This window comes from Rattus rattus, chromosome X (genome assembly GCF_011064425.1).
Source record: "Rattus rattus isolate New Zealand chromosome X, Rrattus_CSIRO_v1, whole genome shotgun sequence".
NCBI lineage: Eukaryota > Metazoa > Chordata > Mammalia > Rodentia > Muridae > Rattus > Rattus rattus.
In genome coordinates, this window is record NC_046172.1 from 23592341 (window position 1) to 23609899 (window position 17559).

At 40.6% G+C, this 17559-nt stretch overlaps 1 protein-coding gene across 4 annotated transcripts; it reads right to left on the reverse strand.

Annotated features, from left to right (window-relative positions):
* Positions 1-962: 962 nt before the first annotated feature.
* On the reverse strand, positions 963-16244 carry Rbbp7 (RB binding protein 7, chromatin remodeling factor). Of its 4 annotated transcripts, none has more exons than XM_032889765.1 (12): positions 15926-16244; positions 14913-15058; positions 9644-9789; positions 8909-9082; positions 7687-7802; positions 6686-6846; positions 5741-5867; positions 5550-5627; positions 4442-4518; positions 3148-3205; positions 1935-2045; positions 963-1411 (listed from the first exon to the last, which is right to left on the reverse strand). In XM_032889765.1, the coding sequence occupies exons 1-12, from the start codon at positions 15938-15940 to the stop codon at positions 1343-1345; spliced, it is 1278 nt and encodes a 425-aa protein (XP_032745656.1). In that variant the 5' UTR covers positions 15941-16244; the 3' UTR covers positions 963-1342. The 4 variants fall into 4 exon arrangements, with proteins under 4 accessions (XP_032745656.1, XP_032745659.1, XP_032745658.1 ...); XM_032889768.1 differs by lacking the exon at positions 15926-16244 and adding an exon at positions 15690-15711 and having other exon boundaries at positions 14913-15057; XM_032889767.1 differs by lacking the exon at positions 15926-16244 and adding an exon at positions 15598-15613 and having other exon boundaries at positions 14913-15057.
* Positions 16245-17559: the final 1315 nt, after the last annotated feature.

The following is a 17559-nucleotide window of genomic DNA, read 5'->3' on the forward strand; positions in this document are numbered from 1 at the left end:
GCTTGTCCTATGTGGAAGACTGTAATCTTCGACCTGTTGCATATTTTCAAGGGCTTTATAAAGCAATGTGATTAACAGTCCTGGCCTGCTGCTTTTGGCTTACATGCATTTTTAGCTAGATAGATCTTCAGAGGATAGGGATTCTGTATGAGATACATGCAGAATCTCTCCTCCTATTACCCTGTGAATAAAAACAAATGGGACCTCAGAGAAGGATACCCTCCCCTAAATCGATCACCTCACCAGCCCAGTGTTGTGTGTGGCTTTGTAGCACGCCCTCTATCTACCGTATTCTAGAACACTGTAATGCTACTTTGCTGGCCCAGAAAAGGTTTAAATGTTGAATTCACTTACTGCATATGGTGCACTACCATGCAATCTTGATGTATATTTTTAGTGGCAGTAGACCCCAAAATGTAGCGACAACTTGGGTCTTGGGTATCAGGCCATTTCATCCTCAGACTTGTAGAAGTACATTTTCTGGTCTTGAGACCTGTATTTTTAGTTATGTATGCAACTGCCTTTATTACACACCTGGTTATCACAATTCAATTCTCAGGTGTTGCAGAAAAAATCTACCTCTTTCAGACTGTAGATGGAAATAACTGTGAAAAATTGATGCAGATATCTTCTAGTTTGTGCTAAACACACTGCTTTATTTTTACAGCCCACGTCTTTCATGAGGATATGAATTGTTAAGAGGCAGTCTTGTTTTGCTTTTCAAAGACATTTTGTAGAGATTTTTCACTAACGTGAATCTGATTTTATCTACTCAATTCTGTAGAGATTAAGTAAATATGTATGATGAATTTAACAGCTTCTGTGTATTCTTTGGTTGCCATGTGGCCTTACTTACAAATCTGAAAGAACTTTACCTATCTTTCCTACCAGATAAAGGAGATATGGGAGCATGCACACCTACCCACCCAACCCTCCCCACCTTCTAAAAGAACAAAACAAACTTTATTTTAAAACTTTATTTCTGCAAAGCCAATCAAGAAGTGTTGGAAGGAAAAAGTGTAAAAGTTATCCTCGCATATTTGGGAACTTGAGCAAGCACTTAAAAGTTTGAGAAAATGACAGTTGAATCAAAGGCAATACCCAGCAATGTGTGTGTTTAAAACAATGATGTCCATTCTTAAGCAACATTCCTTTTTGTTCCCCTAATAGCTACAATATGATACAGTACGCAACAGCTCACTTGAAAGTGCTAGAATCAGAGGGTAAAGAATGCCAGAAGCCATCCCACTTACATTTCCTACTATACAATGCCTTTTTGGCGCTTGACAAATCAAGCATTCATGTAGCAATACATTCAATAGAAACAACTCATACTTTGGGTTTAAGATCCTTGCCCCTCCAGTTCCGATGTCGTGACATCTGACTCTTCATCATTGTAAATATTTTCAGCCTGGAGATAACAACCAAATAAATTCACAGGTAAAAACAGAATTTACTGTCAATGTGTTTCAGTGACCCTTTAATAATTAGTTGTCTACACATAGTCACCCATGCAGTCACTGTTCAGAATTGGCTTCTTGAAAGCACTTTAAGTGTCACTGAGGGAATAATGCAAGAAATTTGCATTATTTTAACACCTTGGTATCCCCCTCACTATCAAGATCCCAGCTGATAGTGCGATGAGAAATGTCAATATAATGCATGTGTTTATGAGGGTGGATAAAATGATACTGAGCTAAATCTTTTTATTATTATTTGTATAAATACACATGCATGTGTCAAAATCAGAAGACAACTTTGGTAAGTTGGTTCTTTCCTATCACTTTTACATCAGTTCCAGATATATTGATCTTAGGCTTTGCTTAAATTGCTCCCACCCCACAAATTTTAATAGTCACATAAATTACATACTTTTATTACATTCTATCACCAGTGAAATGGTTTTACAGGAGTTATGAAAAATTCCAACTCACCATTTGCCATATCTGCATGATGTTATCTTCAGACACAGAGCAAATGACCCAAGGTTCATTGGGGTTCCAACTGAAGTCAGAAATCTTGGCAGTGTGTCCTCCATGAATAAACTTAATAGAAAAAAAAAAGGTCTTGATTTCATACACTTTCTAGTTCTAAGACTTCCAAGAGTTTCTTGAACAGTATTCTTAGCCTGCCCCATCATTTAGAGGTAAGAGTGACATGAGCCCCAATATTCTGAATTCTGAACTTTGAGAAAAAGGATTAGAATTCTCATACATTAAGTTCTAGGTAGGGTTTTTTCACCCCTATGTTCTCTGGCCTCTGCAATGAATAATAACCAAGCATTTCTAACATGTCTGGTCATACGCTCTTTCATGGGCCTGACTGAGGAAATCTTCCTGGTTCTTTTCTAGTCTTCTTTCACAGTAGTCTCTTCTCAACAGTCCTAAGACATAATATAGTAACTAAAAATTCAAGAACTTTAAGGTGTTTAAGGTAACACAGACACATTCACTCACTCACCCCACCCCAACCCACGGTCTCAAGACTCTGCTTGAGCCTCCTGGGTTGTAGAATTAGTCTTTTAAGCAGCAAAGATATAAATGCCAAACGTGCTAGTCTGTCTAAAGCTCCTTTCTGCCTGGAGCTGCAGGGCACAGAAACCAAAGGGGCTAGGGAGCTTACACAAAGTGGATGTTAGTGAACACCTTCTGTGTAACTCAAAGGTTTTCTTTATACCTTAAAATTCATGCACTTACACATTAATACATAAGTGCTAAAACATACATTAGAGACAATGACCAAATGATTGGAGGAGACAAATGGTGAACAATTCAAAAAAGGGACAAAGAACCATTATTAAGCCTGTCAGTATTTCATAGAAAAGTGATTATAAGTTTTTCCATATTGTTAGTTAAGTAATAGTAATCAGACAGCAGTAACACTACCCCCAACCCCCCCGCCCAAAGACTAAAACGAAACCATTATACCTGAAATCAATAGCTCAAGTTACCCTCGAGCAAACATTTCCAAAAAGCTTTTGGAGCTTCATTTACTATTTGTGATAAATGTTAGAGGCTAATCACAAAAACTTCCTGGACTTCCTTTTATGAAATCATTGGCAAGCTAACATTTGAAGCTCTGAGGGACCCAATTCCTAAGATCAACTAGTAAAAAATAAGTGTGCATGATATTTAATCTAATGCATACCAGGAGCTCTGGAGGCCCATCTTCTGCATCTTCTGCAGATTGTTCTTCTCCAATTTTACTATTAAGAAAATAAAGCTTCCATTAGAGCAAAGTCTTAATCACACAAATGATGCTTTACCAACCCATAAATTATTTCTCTATAAGAAATACTTAAGACAGTAGGGTTCTCATCCTATGGGTCACAACCCTTTGTGAGTTAAATATATTCACAGTGGCTAAGACTATTCATATAGTCTTAAGTCTTAGTCTTTTCATAAACACATTAACGTTATGATTCATAACAGCAGCAAAATTAGTTATGAAGTATCAATAAAAATAACATGGCTGGGTGTCAACACAACATGAACTATATATTTTTTTTATTTTATTTTGGAGCTGGGGACCGAACCCAGGGTCTTGCGCTTCCTAGGCAAGCGCTCTACCACTGAGCTAAATCCCCAACCCATGAACTATATTTTAAAGGGTCCCAGCTTTAAGAACGTTGAGAACAGGCTTAGTGCTTTTTATAATTGTGAGTTGTTTATTTTCTAAAACTGGGTTGGAGCCACTCATAATTAAATCTGCAGAATGAAGAAATATTCATAATAAATATTAGCTCAACTTATAACTGACATTAATGAATTAGAATTGTAAGTCAAAGTTATGTTATGAAATTTGGGGTGGGATGGGGAAGGGGGCTAGGTTTAAACTCAGAATCCCACACATGGCAGGTAAAGTCTTCTACTGAGTTAGCCTCTCCCTGTCTGCTCCAATAAATTAAATTTTGTTGGTTTGAGAAGATAGCTTTGAATTTGTCCACTGCAGTACAGGTCCTAGCACTTGGAAAGGCAAGAATACCAGGAGTTTGAGACCAGTCTGATCTGAGCTACACAAGGCTGTGTGTCACAAAAAAATGAAAAACAAAACACCCAAATCCAACAATTCTGTTATCTATGTTATATGCTATTCCAAGGAGACACCAACAGTATTTTAATGCTTGCGCTGTGTTAAGAGACTGAACCCACACACAGCCTTTTGTATGCTAGCTCTATCATTGAGCTACATCCCTAGTCAATTGTAGCATAAAGGTAGATGACTCACTCAGCAGTTAAGACCACTTGTTGCTGATGCAGAACAGGGACAAAATACATGACCAATTTATGTTATTTGCTGACTTACTTTTATATTACAGAACAGAAACTATTAGGTAGTTAATAGTTTATTTAAGTTGGATCAGCAAATTGCTTTCCTGGTATAATATATACCGTTAGATTGGCACATTTATGTAGTTCCTTGTCACCAGATCCTAAATTACCTTAAATCCCACACATTCAGGCGGCGATCAGTACCACTTGAAGCCAGAATAGTTTCATTATGTGGAGACCAGTGGACCTAGCAATAGATATTTTGAAAATTTAAAGAGTCAGCTGTACCTTAGTTTGTAAGTATCATTCTAATCTGCATTTTCTTACCTCACATTCTGTATCCACTTAGCCTAGAGACTTCACTGTTCAAGGCTTTCAAATGACCCCCATCTACCAATCCACCTTGAGGGCGTTGAACCAAACACTTTGTGCTTTGCTCTACCACTGAGCTGCATCCCACAAGTCCTTAAGCACTCCGTGCAACCCGAATTTACAAGCAAAGTTCTCTAATACTGAGGAACTCAGGAACCCCAGAAAACTTTAGGCCTACAACCATCCTTTTACCTTTAAAATTAGCCTATTCTAAAACTATGTATAAGATCTTTATTGGGCTGGAGAGATGGCTCAGTGGTTAAGAGTACTGACTGCTCTTTCAGAGGTGTTAAGCCAGTCACCACATGGTGGCTCACAACCATCTGTAATAGGATCTGATGCCCTCTTCTGGTGTGTCTGAAGAGAACTACAGTGTACTTATGTATAATAAAGAAATAAATCTTTAAAAAAAGGTTTTTTTTACAGTACACCCACCATATTAGCACTCTTAACAGAAAAATCCTTGAAAATGTGTTTTAAACTGATTCTATTTTGGAAGAATGTTTCTTTCTTCTGGATGGGAGGGGTCTCAAAAACAGCAGCAACAACAAAAAAAATCCATCATCCCGATAGATTTATATAGTAGAATCAAGAGAAGCTTTCTAAAAAAAAAAAAATGTCAAATCCACCAAATAAAAAATACCTTCAAATATTCTCCCCTCTCATAAAGTCCTTGACAGAGATATCTGAAAATTGGTCCAGCAAGACAGATTAATAAATAAAACTGCTTGCCATAACAAAACCTGACAATTTTGAGTTCAGCCACTAATCCCAAGGTAGCAGGATAAAACTTATTCCCAGAACGTGTCCTCTAACCTCCCTCCACATGCCTGATTCAGCATGCATATGTTCATATGCATACACACAACTATAAATAAAACAAAGACACCCAAAACTGTCACATACCTGAAAAATTTCATCCTTATGGGATTCAAAGGTGTGGAGTTTTAGTTTCAGATTACGCAGGTCCCATAAAGCTACAGTCTATATAGAAAAGAAACCAAATGAAAATGACTTCTATACTTTATGTATGATCTTTAAAATGCCTATTAAAGAACAGAACAACAGGACTTGGAAAGAAAACCAAACCATTAAACCTTATCTGCAGAGCCAGTTGCCAGAATAAACTCGCTGTAGGGATTGAATGAGAGGCAGTTGACCTCTGCAGTGTGTGCATCCACCAAATGGCTGGGCTTAGAAGTAGTATTGGATCTGGTGTCCCATCTGAAACACAAAAAGACAAGGCATACATACAGTACCTACAGCTCCCAAGAGCTTGGGCTTAGTAGACGTTCTTTCTTTCTATATGAAGCTCTGATATGCTTACCTATTCACAAATACACAAACCACACACAGACAGCAATTTGGGCTTTTGTCCATTAAATGACATGTTTTAAACCTCCAAATAACTAGGACAATTATTCTAGTTCCTTTTATTGTATTTCTATCTTAATTATATACCATCTTAAAGGTACTCAAAATACAGACTACAGTATTTCCTTATTTTACCTATAATTAGCCTTGCCAAATTTCGATACATTGTTCTCCTATTCTCAGTAGTACAATAGTTACTTATAAAGCATGAGTTCAGTTATTTTAATGCAGCTCTATAGCCACACCCTAATGAAAACACTCTTCCTCCCTGAGCTCTAATCAGTTAACACTGGATCACATTTAGAATTTATCACTATTCAAGCCTTTTTCTTCACATTCTTAACAATTTTTCTTCATTTTTAATGAAATAAACTGTTCACTACATACATGCAGCTAATTAACTCACAAAAAGCTATTTCTCATTTTAAAACTATAACATAACTTTCAAGAACCAGAACTCAGGGGTTGGGGATTTAGCTCAGTGGTAGAGCGCTTGCCTAGGAAGCGCAAGGCCCTGGGTTCGGTCCCCAGCTCCGAAAAAAAGAACCAAAAAAAAATAAATAAATAAAAAAAAAAAAAAAAATAAAGAACCAGAACTCAGTCTACCAATCACTAATGGTCTGTCATTCAGATTACCCATCAAGGTTCCACTGAACCTTCCACCTTACATCATAAGTTTCTGATCATCAGCAACAGATCCAAACAAGGACTCATGCAGCAGATGCCAGGCCACATCCTCTACAACAGCTGAGTGCCCAGTAAAGATTGCTTTAGCATCCACAATTTTGCCTTCCTTTGGTCCTGCATTTATATCCCAGAGGCAGACAGTCTAAGGGAGAACAAAAAAGAACAAAGGCTATGAAAATACCAGATTTAAAAGGTAACATCTTATTTAGGAACATGCTCATCTCCCTAAAGCAAAATAGACAATTGCTACTGTGGTTGTCCACCAGAACTAGATCTTTAGGATCCTATTATTGAATACAATACACCCTATGGTTGCAGGGCAGTTACATGTTTTTACCACTTGCTGCACCTTCCTGGTACCAGAAGGTGCAATGTTGGTAGCTGGGGTAGAGAGGTCATTAACAATTTATTCAGCTATAAACTCTACATACTAAGGCAAGATAAGATTTGCACACTGGTGCAATAGTGACAAGACTGTTACAGAAAAGACTAATCTCTTTATTTGGATGTGAGAGGCACACCCAAAGCAGAGAATCTGGTGGTGTTAAGCCCACTTTAGGATACCATAGGCCATAATCAGCTAGCTATAGCTATTATTAGCAAAAGGAAAGCAAGGAGTAATTGCTTAACATCTATGGAATTTCATTTTCAGACACCTAATGAAAATAATCTAAAATTAGTGGCAACAGATGCACAACTTTTGAAATAGAGCCTGTTGGAATTTACACAAATAATAAATGAAAAGGTAAATCTGGCAGTCTTCTTTTAAACAATGATAATCCTCCAATCTTCAAAAGAGCTTTGTAAAATCTTAAGGCTCTAACAGAGTAATCTGAAACTAATTGTTTTAAAACTCAGGAAAATGTTAACACAACAATCTATGTCATCTTAGAAAATTTTCAATCTATATAGAGATCCTGTAGCTTAGATCTAAGACACTTTTATGCTCAGTATAATATTAAGAAAGAACATCAGCTCTTACATGGTCATCAGATGCACTCAGGAGATGTCCACTCAAATTAGAATTCCAAGAGAGACCATAGCCTTCCTTTTGGTGACCTCTTAATCTAAGATCAGGATTACACTCTCCACTTGGATCTAAGAAGAAAATGAAACATATTAACCACTAAGTTATCCGTTTATCAGAATTGGTAAGAACCAAGCTTCAGACTCCTTTTATTGACTGAATCAAATAGCAATTCTACATTGAACCCACAAGCTCATTGACTAGTTTTGGGCTCAATACTATCACTAATACAGAAATGTTGACAACTATAGCTATTCCATAAATCTGTGTAGTAGCTACCCCATCATCTCATCCCAAGGCAATTTTTAGAAATAGATCCAGCATATCTGGTCATTCAGTCCTTACATACCCTGGGTAGCCTGAAACCATGGATGACCCTTGGCTATCCTTTCAGAATTTGACATGCTCAGACCAATGAAAGCATGCTTTAGCAACTTCTTGTAGTACAGTTTATCAAGGATTCATCTAACTTCACTATTGAAGCTGTTGGTTTTCATTACCATGAGTGCATATGGAACTTGTGACCAGATTTCCATTAGGAACTCCAGACCTTGGGCCTCAAACAGGCTTCTCTGGACAGTCACTTAGTTTTCTGCTATAGAAAAACCATCTCCTGTTTGACTCCAGAAAGGAGGTATTCAGAAGCCTGTATGCATACCCTGTAGAGACCGATCTACTGCCTATCTACCTGATCGATATCTTTATTTTCTTCTGCTTTTGCTCTGGATCCTTTGCTTCAATAAACCACATCTGCAAGTATAATTTGCTATCAGGTTCTAGTGAATCACCAAGTTTAGAGGTGGTTATGAAATCCCTCACTTTGTGAAGTTTTAAAAGTTATACAGACTACTTTAGATTTTACAAATTTATTTTAAGTAAATGACTTCCATATTTTCTACAAAAACACATTCAAGTGTTTGACCTGCATGAATATCTGTGCACCACATACATACATGGTGCCCACAGGCCCAAAGAATTGGAACTAGAGTTCCAAAGGCCTGTGAGCTGCCATGTGGGTGCTGGGAATTGAACCCACATCCTATAGAAGAGCCAACAGAGTTTCTAACTGCTGTTGAGCCGATTTTCCAGCCTTAACAGTACAGTACTTTAAATTATTTTTAAAATATTATCTCTAATCAAGAAAAATGTGTGATGGCCTGGCTTTATTAATACATACCTGGTTTTGCAGGGTGTTTTGTATAGTCAAAAACCAAAACATCAGAAGATGGTGTTTTTGTGGCAATGATGTGTGGATTCTGTGGCATATAACGAGCGCGATTTACTTCTCCTTCATGATTAATTTTAATTTCACATTCAATTTTTCCTGTTACAGAACCAAAGCCACCAAATTCTAATGTAAGGAGACAAACAAAACATTCAGGATTAAAAATCACAAGTCATTTAGTGCAATCAACCCAACCGATTTTATCCTGTCAGAATAGAACACAAATTGAAGAGAAAAAGAAAATCTCCAAAATACAGGTTACCTGCTATATGAAATTTATTCTCAAAGCCCATTTTCATTATAATGGATTGCTTACCATGCTAAGTTAATACAGTTTGTTCTACCTTGTGTATAAAAAAACCCTAAAAATTAGCCTTTTTATAGTTAAGCTCTGATTATTAACAAAAATCTCACCTTCCGTACTGGTGCATATAGTTTTTCTTTTCATCCTTAATTGCTGAGTAATATTTTAAACACACTATATTGTGCTTAAACAATTTCCTATGAACCTTTCATTTCGCTAGACTAATCCTAATTTCTTGGTACTGTAAACGTTATTGTGAAAACCTCACATGTTGTGTTACTACTTCTTTAAGTCACATTGCTAAGCCAAAAGCTAACTATAATATATATGCTAAGATGAATACTCCCTTTGACATTAATATTGAAATACAACAGTATACCCACCTCCCTTGTCACTGTCACAATGGGAAGCATCAAACTGTGCATCATCATTGGGAATATGAACTCGAGCAACCACCAGATGATTCTGTTCATCAGATGTATGGGTACCCAGCACTAGCCAATGAAGGGCATAATCCTTTCCTTCTGGTCTGTGTAAGAGAAAAAAAGTCAAAGGACTCCTATAAGAACTTTCAGCTGCTAACAAATTCAGTCTGGTTCTCTCCAAATTAACATGAACATTTCTTTAGCAAATTATTTACTTAACACCAACTATATAAACCTGCTTCCCATTTAATTACCAAGTTTATTATCCCCATACTTTCAAATGTTTTTCTTTCCTTCCTGAAGAGTCATCTTCCTTGCCCTCAATTATCATTGTAAATGCTACCTTTCCTAGGACAACTCACCAAACACACTAACTAGAAATCCATCACTGATCTATACTCATATCTAGACTTTTTTTTTTTCTTTTTTCTATTTTTCAGAGCTGGGGACCGAACCCAGGACCTTGCGTTTGCTAGGCAAGCGCTCTACCACTGAGCTAAATCCCCAACCCATATCTAGACTTCTTAAATTGTACCTTCAGCCCATAGCTGACATTTTAATATAGCCAACATTTTAATATGTTAGATAGATGCTTCTGTTTTCCCAGTAAGAGGCAATGAGGTAAAATGGAATGAGTAAAGTGTTGAGGGAAAAAATGGGGGTTTATATCCTGTTGCAAACTAAAACTTGCTATATGCAACTATACGCGCAACCTCTCCAGTCTCATTTTCTTCACCTAAAAAAGAGGTTAAGTGAAATGACATGATATAAAAATCACTTATTTTTGTTTATGATACCTATGCAGTGAACATTCTCAATTTTAAGTGTTTCCGTTACCTTGCTCAACAGAAATTCAACTTGAAGCTGAAAAACTTGCCAGTGCCCCTTGGCATCATGGTCCAAACAGCAATTTTTGCACTGCTAAGTATCAACAACGCTTTCCCATTGTCTTATTAGAACAATTTTCAACTGTGCCCTATCTCAAGTTTTAAAGACCCCCATTTATTAGCCTAGTAAGAGCACCAGTGGAAGGGAAAGCCCTTGGTCCTGCCAAGACTGAACCCCCAGTGAACGTGATTGTTGGGGGGAGGGTGGTAATGGGGGGAGGATGGGGAGGGGAACACCCATATAGAAGGGGAGGGGGAGGGGTTAGGGGGATGTTGGCCCAGAAACCGGGAAAGGGAATAACAATCGAAATGTAAATAAATACTCAAGTTAATAAAGAAAAAAAAGACCCCCATTTATCTCTATTACCAAAGTCCTTTTACTATGTAACTGCAATGTTAAAGAAACTGACCCAACAATCACAAAAATAGGCTCTATTATAAGACTATTTCCAGTAGCACTGTTTATAGCAGCAAAGGTCCAAAAACAACCTAAATACCCATTAACAAAGTTAACTGTGACACAAATTGTATTCATAAGTAGGACTGTATGTGGCATCTTCGTAAAGAATGGCTGTGGCAGCATATTGATAATCTCCAATATATTCTTTTGTTTGTTTTGAGAGGCAGCTCCGAAAAATAGAAAAAAAAAAAGGAAAATACAGTGTAAAATTATTTTTAGGGTATATATAGACTTGGGACCTATCCCCAACACATTAAATATATGCAAATAAACTCTACAAAATGCAGATTCTGCTCTCAAGCACATCAGAAGGACACTCAGTCTGTGTTGTTTTTTTTTTTTTTTAAATGATATTTATTGGGTTTTTTCTCTTTTCAATGGCATTGGGTTAGAACTCAGGGCCTCCTAACCTGCATTCTCAGCCCTGTTGAGTTTTGTTTTGTTTTGTTTTTTCCGGAGCTGGGGACCGAACCCAGGGCCTTGCGCTTGCTAGGCAAGTGCTCTACCACTGAGCTAAATCCCCAACCCTCTGTGTTATTTTTTAAAAACTTTTAAGTAAAATACATCAGAGGTAACAAAAACAGTTTTTACTGGGTGTGAGAACATATAAAGCCTTTCATCTCAGCACTCTGAAGGCAGATCTCTGAGTTTTAAGGCTAGTCAAAGATACATAATAAGACCATATCTAAAGAAAAAAGCTTTCATTAAAGTCTAAAAAAAACCCAAAAAACCATGGTATTTCAACCTTTAAAATTTCTTCTGAACAGGCCTGGCATAGTGGCATACTTTTAATCCCAGTACTTTAGACGCTGAGGAGTAACAGTTCTAGGCTAGCCTTATGTACTACACAGTGAGCTCCAGTCCAGCCAAGGTTACATAGTGAGACCCTGTCTTTAAAATAAATAAATGCTGGAGAGATGGCTCAGTGGTTAAGAGCACTGACTGCTCTTCCAGAGGTCCTGTGTTCTATTCCCAGCAACCACATGGTGGCTCACAACCATCTGTAAAGAGATCTGGTGCCCTCTTCTGGTCTAAAGGCATGTATCCAGACAGAATCCTGTATACATAATAAACCCTTGTGTTTAAAATATATAGATGGATAGATAGGTAGATAGATTAAAATCATGGTGAGGTAGGAAATCAGTATGTCATCACTTAACTGTGTTTTCATTCTACACAAGACACTTACCATGCAGGAGCTTATTTCCCCAAATGTACATAAGACAGTACTACTAACAACTTCAGTTATCTGTAGATGAGACAACTAAAAAAGACAGAGTCCTGGGGCTGGAGAGATGGCTCAGCATTAGAGCATTGACTGCTCTCCCAGAGGTCCTGAGTTCAATTCTCAGCAGCCACATGGTCACTCACAACCATCTGTAATGAAATCTGAGGCCCTCTTCTGGTGTGTCTGAAGACAGCAACAGTGTACTCACATACAAAATAAATCTTAAAAAAAGAACAGAGCCTAAACTCTGCCTTAGCATGCAAAGCTAGTAAGAAAAAAAGCAAAACTCAAACCCCAGTCTCTGACATCCAAGACCCCACTCTTCTATTATGCTTCAGTTAAGTAAAAAAGATTTCAAAAACCACAAACTGTTAGTAATTTTTAAGACCTGATTAACAGAACTTGAATATTCTTATCAATAGATAGGTTCATGTTTTTGTTATTATTTAATTTTTTTCAAGACTTATTTGAAACATAGCATTATTTTCCCTGCATGTATGTATGTCATATCACCACATGAATACCTCATGCCTGTGTAAGTAAGAAAAGAGCATCACAGGGCTGGAGAGATGGCTCAACAGTTAAAAGCACCGACTGCTCTTCTAGAGGTCCTGAGTTCAATTCTCAGCAACCACATGGTGGCTCACAACCATCTGTAATGAGATATGATGCCCTCTTCTGGTGTGTCTGAAGACAGCTACAGTGTATTCACATACATAAAATAATATTTTAAAGAAGGAACATCACATCTCTTAGGACCTGAATTACAAAAGGTGAGACACCAGGCGGGAACTGGGAATCAAAAACCCAGGCACACTATAAGATCAGCCAGCGCTCTTAACCACTTTTCTCTTGCCCTTTGGTTTTTTTTTTTCTGGGAAACATGGTCTTACTAGGTGGTGGTTGGGTACATCTTTAATACTAGCACTTGGGGCTGGAGAAATGGCTCAGTGGTTAAGAGCACTGACTGCTCTTCCAGAGGTCCTGAGTTCAAATCCCAGCAACCACATGGTGGCTCACAACCATCTGTAATGGGGTCTGATGCCCTCTTCTGGTGTGTCTGAAGACAGCTACAGTGTACTTATATATAATAAATAAAAAAAAAATACTAGCACTTGGGAGCAGGTGGGTCTTTTTGAGTTAGTTCCAGGGCAGCCAGGGCTTCACAGAAAAAAAACCCTGTCTTAAAAAAAAAAAAAAGAGAAAAGAAACATGGTAATTAATAAGACTCAGGCAAGCCTGTAACTTAGGATACAGCCATGTGCCACCGCACCCAGCTCAATATATTTTTGTACTGTTTACTTATTTATTCATTGTGTGGATATGTATGTTTACAACAGTGTACATGTGTAGATCAGAAGAGTTCTTAATACCATGTGGGTTCTGGAGACTGAACTCAAGTTCTTAGACTTGAAGACAAGTGCCTTTACCATGCTGGGCCACCTTGCCAACCCTCAGTCTATTTTAGAATTTGTTCAAAAAACAGCTTAGCCACAGAGCACATGCCTACCATGCTGAGGTCCTGGGTTTGAACCAGTGCTGAAAAAATAAAATCAATGCCTATAAACCCCCACTATTTAGCCATTTAAGACTTCTTACTGTACACTTAGATTTTTAAAAAGGCACTTTAATGTAAAAAAAAAACCTGCAAATAAAAAACATAAGATTTTTTTGAGACAACAGAAAGTCTGTATCTGGGAAGTCAATGTTCATATATGGAATTTAGTCCTTAGAAGTTACTTTGCTTAAAACTGGCTTCCTTTTATCACTGGCCACAAAATCTTCCTTGTATATTAGTTTTATTTAACCCTAATTATAGGCTCACAATACAAAAATTCAATATACTTTTTTTTCAATATACTTTTAAGGTATGTGCCCATATTCCTATAGAAAAGGTGCATGCCTAGATGATAATGAAGGAGGTGCCTTGACTCTGGAGTCAACGGTTTGGGTTGGTTGAGCCCTAGTTTGTAAGCTATGAGATCACCAGTAGTGTGTGCTGAAGCACTGCTTAAAATTCTCAGCCCTTCTCCTCACTGCTAAATTTGTGAACCGCAATTGTAATTCTGAGGCTTAAACTCTTCACATGTTAGTTCCTATTATTCTAAGTGCTTAAACCAAATTTATATGCCAAATGTTACAAATATTCAAGAAAAATCACTTAACAAAAATCGCAACCTGAATTATAAACTGAAACCAAACAACTCTTTTCTTTGACTATTGCCAAATTATTTTTCCTTTTGCGAGTAATAGTAATTAAATATATGTTTAAGTGTATTCACATTGTATTCGGTTACCAAAAATGCATCAAGCTGTAATAGCTTTTGTTATATATGTAATCTTTCCTATTAAGTCTGAAAATAATGTTTTGATCTGGAGTCTAGAGATGCTGGTCTAATAGAGTTCATGGAATGGCAAAATATTCAGTATTTCCTATACACGCCATTGGTATCACAATAATATTCTCTCCTCTCAACACACCTCTATGCTTGAAACGATCTTAAGTTTTGAACATAACCACTTGCCGCCTCACCCTCGGCCTAACCAATTACACATTTACATTCTGTGTGTAAAATATCATTGTCAATAATACCTAGCAATTTAAAACGGTACTTAAATCTACACAAAATAAAAGTTGCCAGAAACCCTTACTTAGTCACTTCAGGAAGCCACTGAACGGTAAGACTGGGCCACTGAAGAGCATGGGTCATAACCAGGTCATACAGAAACGGTGTATTCTTCTTCCAGATTTTATATTCTTCGTTGATGACACGCTCCTCCACAGTATCTTCAAACACTGAAATTTGGAGAAAGCCCACAATTAAGTGGCTGAGAAGGGTCGGAGTCAAAGCATGGAAACGGATACTGGAGGTCACCTCGAAACGGCCACACCTTATCTATTCTTTCCTTTTACCTTTTATGCGCACACAAACCGCTCTCCCAGAAGTGAGGAGACTAACATCAGGAAGCATTTTCACCTCCTTTCAAGATCAGTATCTCCTGCACTTACCGAATTGGGTCATTAATTGCACTAACGTCGAGATTTTCAGCCTTTTTATAGCTGTTCGCACCTGTCTAAGATGACCTGCATTGTAAACGGGCGCCACGACCCACACAAATAGATAAAATCCACGTGTAGCAGCAGCCCATAGGCCTGCTTCCTCCACCCCCCACCCCCACCCCGCCTCAGAGGAGGCCCCAGCTCCCACCACGCCAACATCGGCAGCCATAGTCCGGCGGGCTCCAGATCCTCCCCACCCCCCCCTCCCAACACGGACAAGGGCCGCGACCCCGAGACGGACTAAGAACAGGCGCAAGAAGAATCCGCGGCGCTTACTTCTCCGCCGCGACCGCCTGCGCCCCCAGCCAAGGGCGTCGGAGGGAGCTAGGCCGCAGAAGGGGGGGAGGCGGGTGGGGGAGGGGGCCTACCCCTCGGCCCCGAGCCCGGCTCCGGAAGTGCTCGCAGCCCTCGGCGAGCAGGCCCTGTCCCGCGCAGGCCCCCTCCAGGCGCGCGGCTAGCCTCGCCCAGCCCCGCCCCCTGCTCCTCACGCCAATTCGCGCCTTTCGTCGGCGCGTGCGGCCTCGCGCGCCCGCCGCCCCCCCCGTAGCCCCGGCGCGCCCGCCGCCCTGTAGCCCTGGCGCGCCGCCACCCGCAGTCCTCCTTACTCTTTACTCGCCATCTTGCGTCGGGTCGTTCGCCCCCCTTTGCCGCCTCGGACTTCTCTCGCTAGTCAAGAGCAGCCCGATCGCAGGCGCTCCTGCCTCTCCCAGGCACGTCACGCACTCCTAGCTCGGAAAGCCTGAGCTCGGTCTGGCTGTCTGGGTGCTCCCCAGACGCCGCGATCTTCTCTTCTGCCTCCTCCCCGCTTGCGGGTAGCGAGGTCTGAGACGCTCTCCTCTCTCTCCCTCTCTCCAAACTTGGAACGAGACTTTTCAACCCGCGCCTCTCAGCCCGCCCAGGCAGCTGAGCGCAGGCGCATCCGCCCTGGGAAACTGGAGAGGCGGTGAAGAGGCGGGTCTGGGAGCCAACGGCTCGGATGCCTCGACCAATAGCGTGCAACGGGCGGGTCTTACGCGATCTTCGGAGGCGGGCTTCTTAGGAGTGGGTGGGGCGTTCCGCGGCAGGAAGTTCGTGGGGCGCAGGCGCAAGGCGTCACTCGGCGCTCCCCAGGCTGGCCGCGGGGGCGGATGGGCCCGCGCGGGGGTGGGGCGGATGAGAGCGCGGTGTGCAGGCTGCGCGGGGGCTGCGAGCCCCAGGGCCAAGAAGCCTGGGGCCCGCGGGGCGTGGTTGCTTAAAGCAGCAGCAACGGCAGGGGGTGCGAGGGGGGCAGGGAAGCTGCAGCCGCCTTAGCAAAGCAAAATCTCAGAGCCAGCAAGGAAAATGGTTTCCTGTTCTCGAGAGATTACGGTGCCCTCAAAGTCTCCCAGATAATCACGGACACGCAGTTTTCTGCACCCCTCCAAGGCTCCCACCCAACCGTTTTGAGGGCCCAGTCGAGCCGTACTGACATTTGTCATGAGCGAAAGGGACCTTTAGGAGAGACCTTGGGCGTTTTTTTCTGCCAGAAGCTGGGCAGGCCTCCTTTATTTAAGGCCTGCAATGGCCCAGGCCTTCAGTCCGCCCAAGGCCTAAAGTTGACTTAGATTACTTTTTTGTTTATTCACTTATTTGCGTCCTTAACGTACTGGTTTGTTAGCTTCCTGCTGCAGCAGGGGATTTTGTGCCTACCAGTGCTTCCCTATCTCAGTTCCTGCCTAGGCCCCTGCTGAGTCATTCTTGTCACCTGAAGGGGTCCCATTTTGACCCGGCAGCTGGCTGGTGAACTGGAAGGAGAGCTGGGCTGGGCTAATCTAGGCCAGCATTACCTGAGCTCTGCTTTTCTCTGAAGCTTTTAGCCTGGAGAAAGAGTGGGGGTGGGGGGTGGGGGTGGAGGTTGAAGAGAAAGAGCCACATGATCCCAGGGAGAAAATGAGGGCCAGAGCAGAGGGGCCTAAGCGCCGATGCTTAAAGGGAACCACAGTCTGCATCTAAACTCAGAGGCTCTCCTTGCAAAAACACCCCCGGAACATTTGTTCCCTTGATAGCTTTCCAAGTGCCTTCGTGCTTAAACGCAGCCATGCAGAGGCCGCGATGATGCCCTCTTTTCTGATCGGGAAACAAACTCAGACGTTACTCTAGTATGTGACAGAAACAGTCATGTTCCCTTATATAGAAATTTACTGTCTTGGGTCTCTTGTTTTCCCATGTGGGTACAATTCATTACTATAACGCCCTCCCATGTCAGCTCTAAGAATCTTG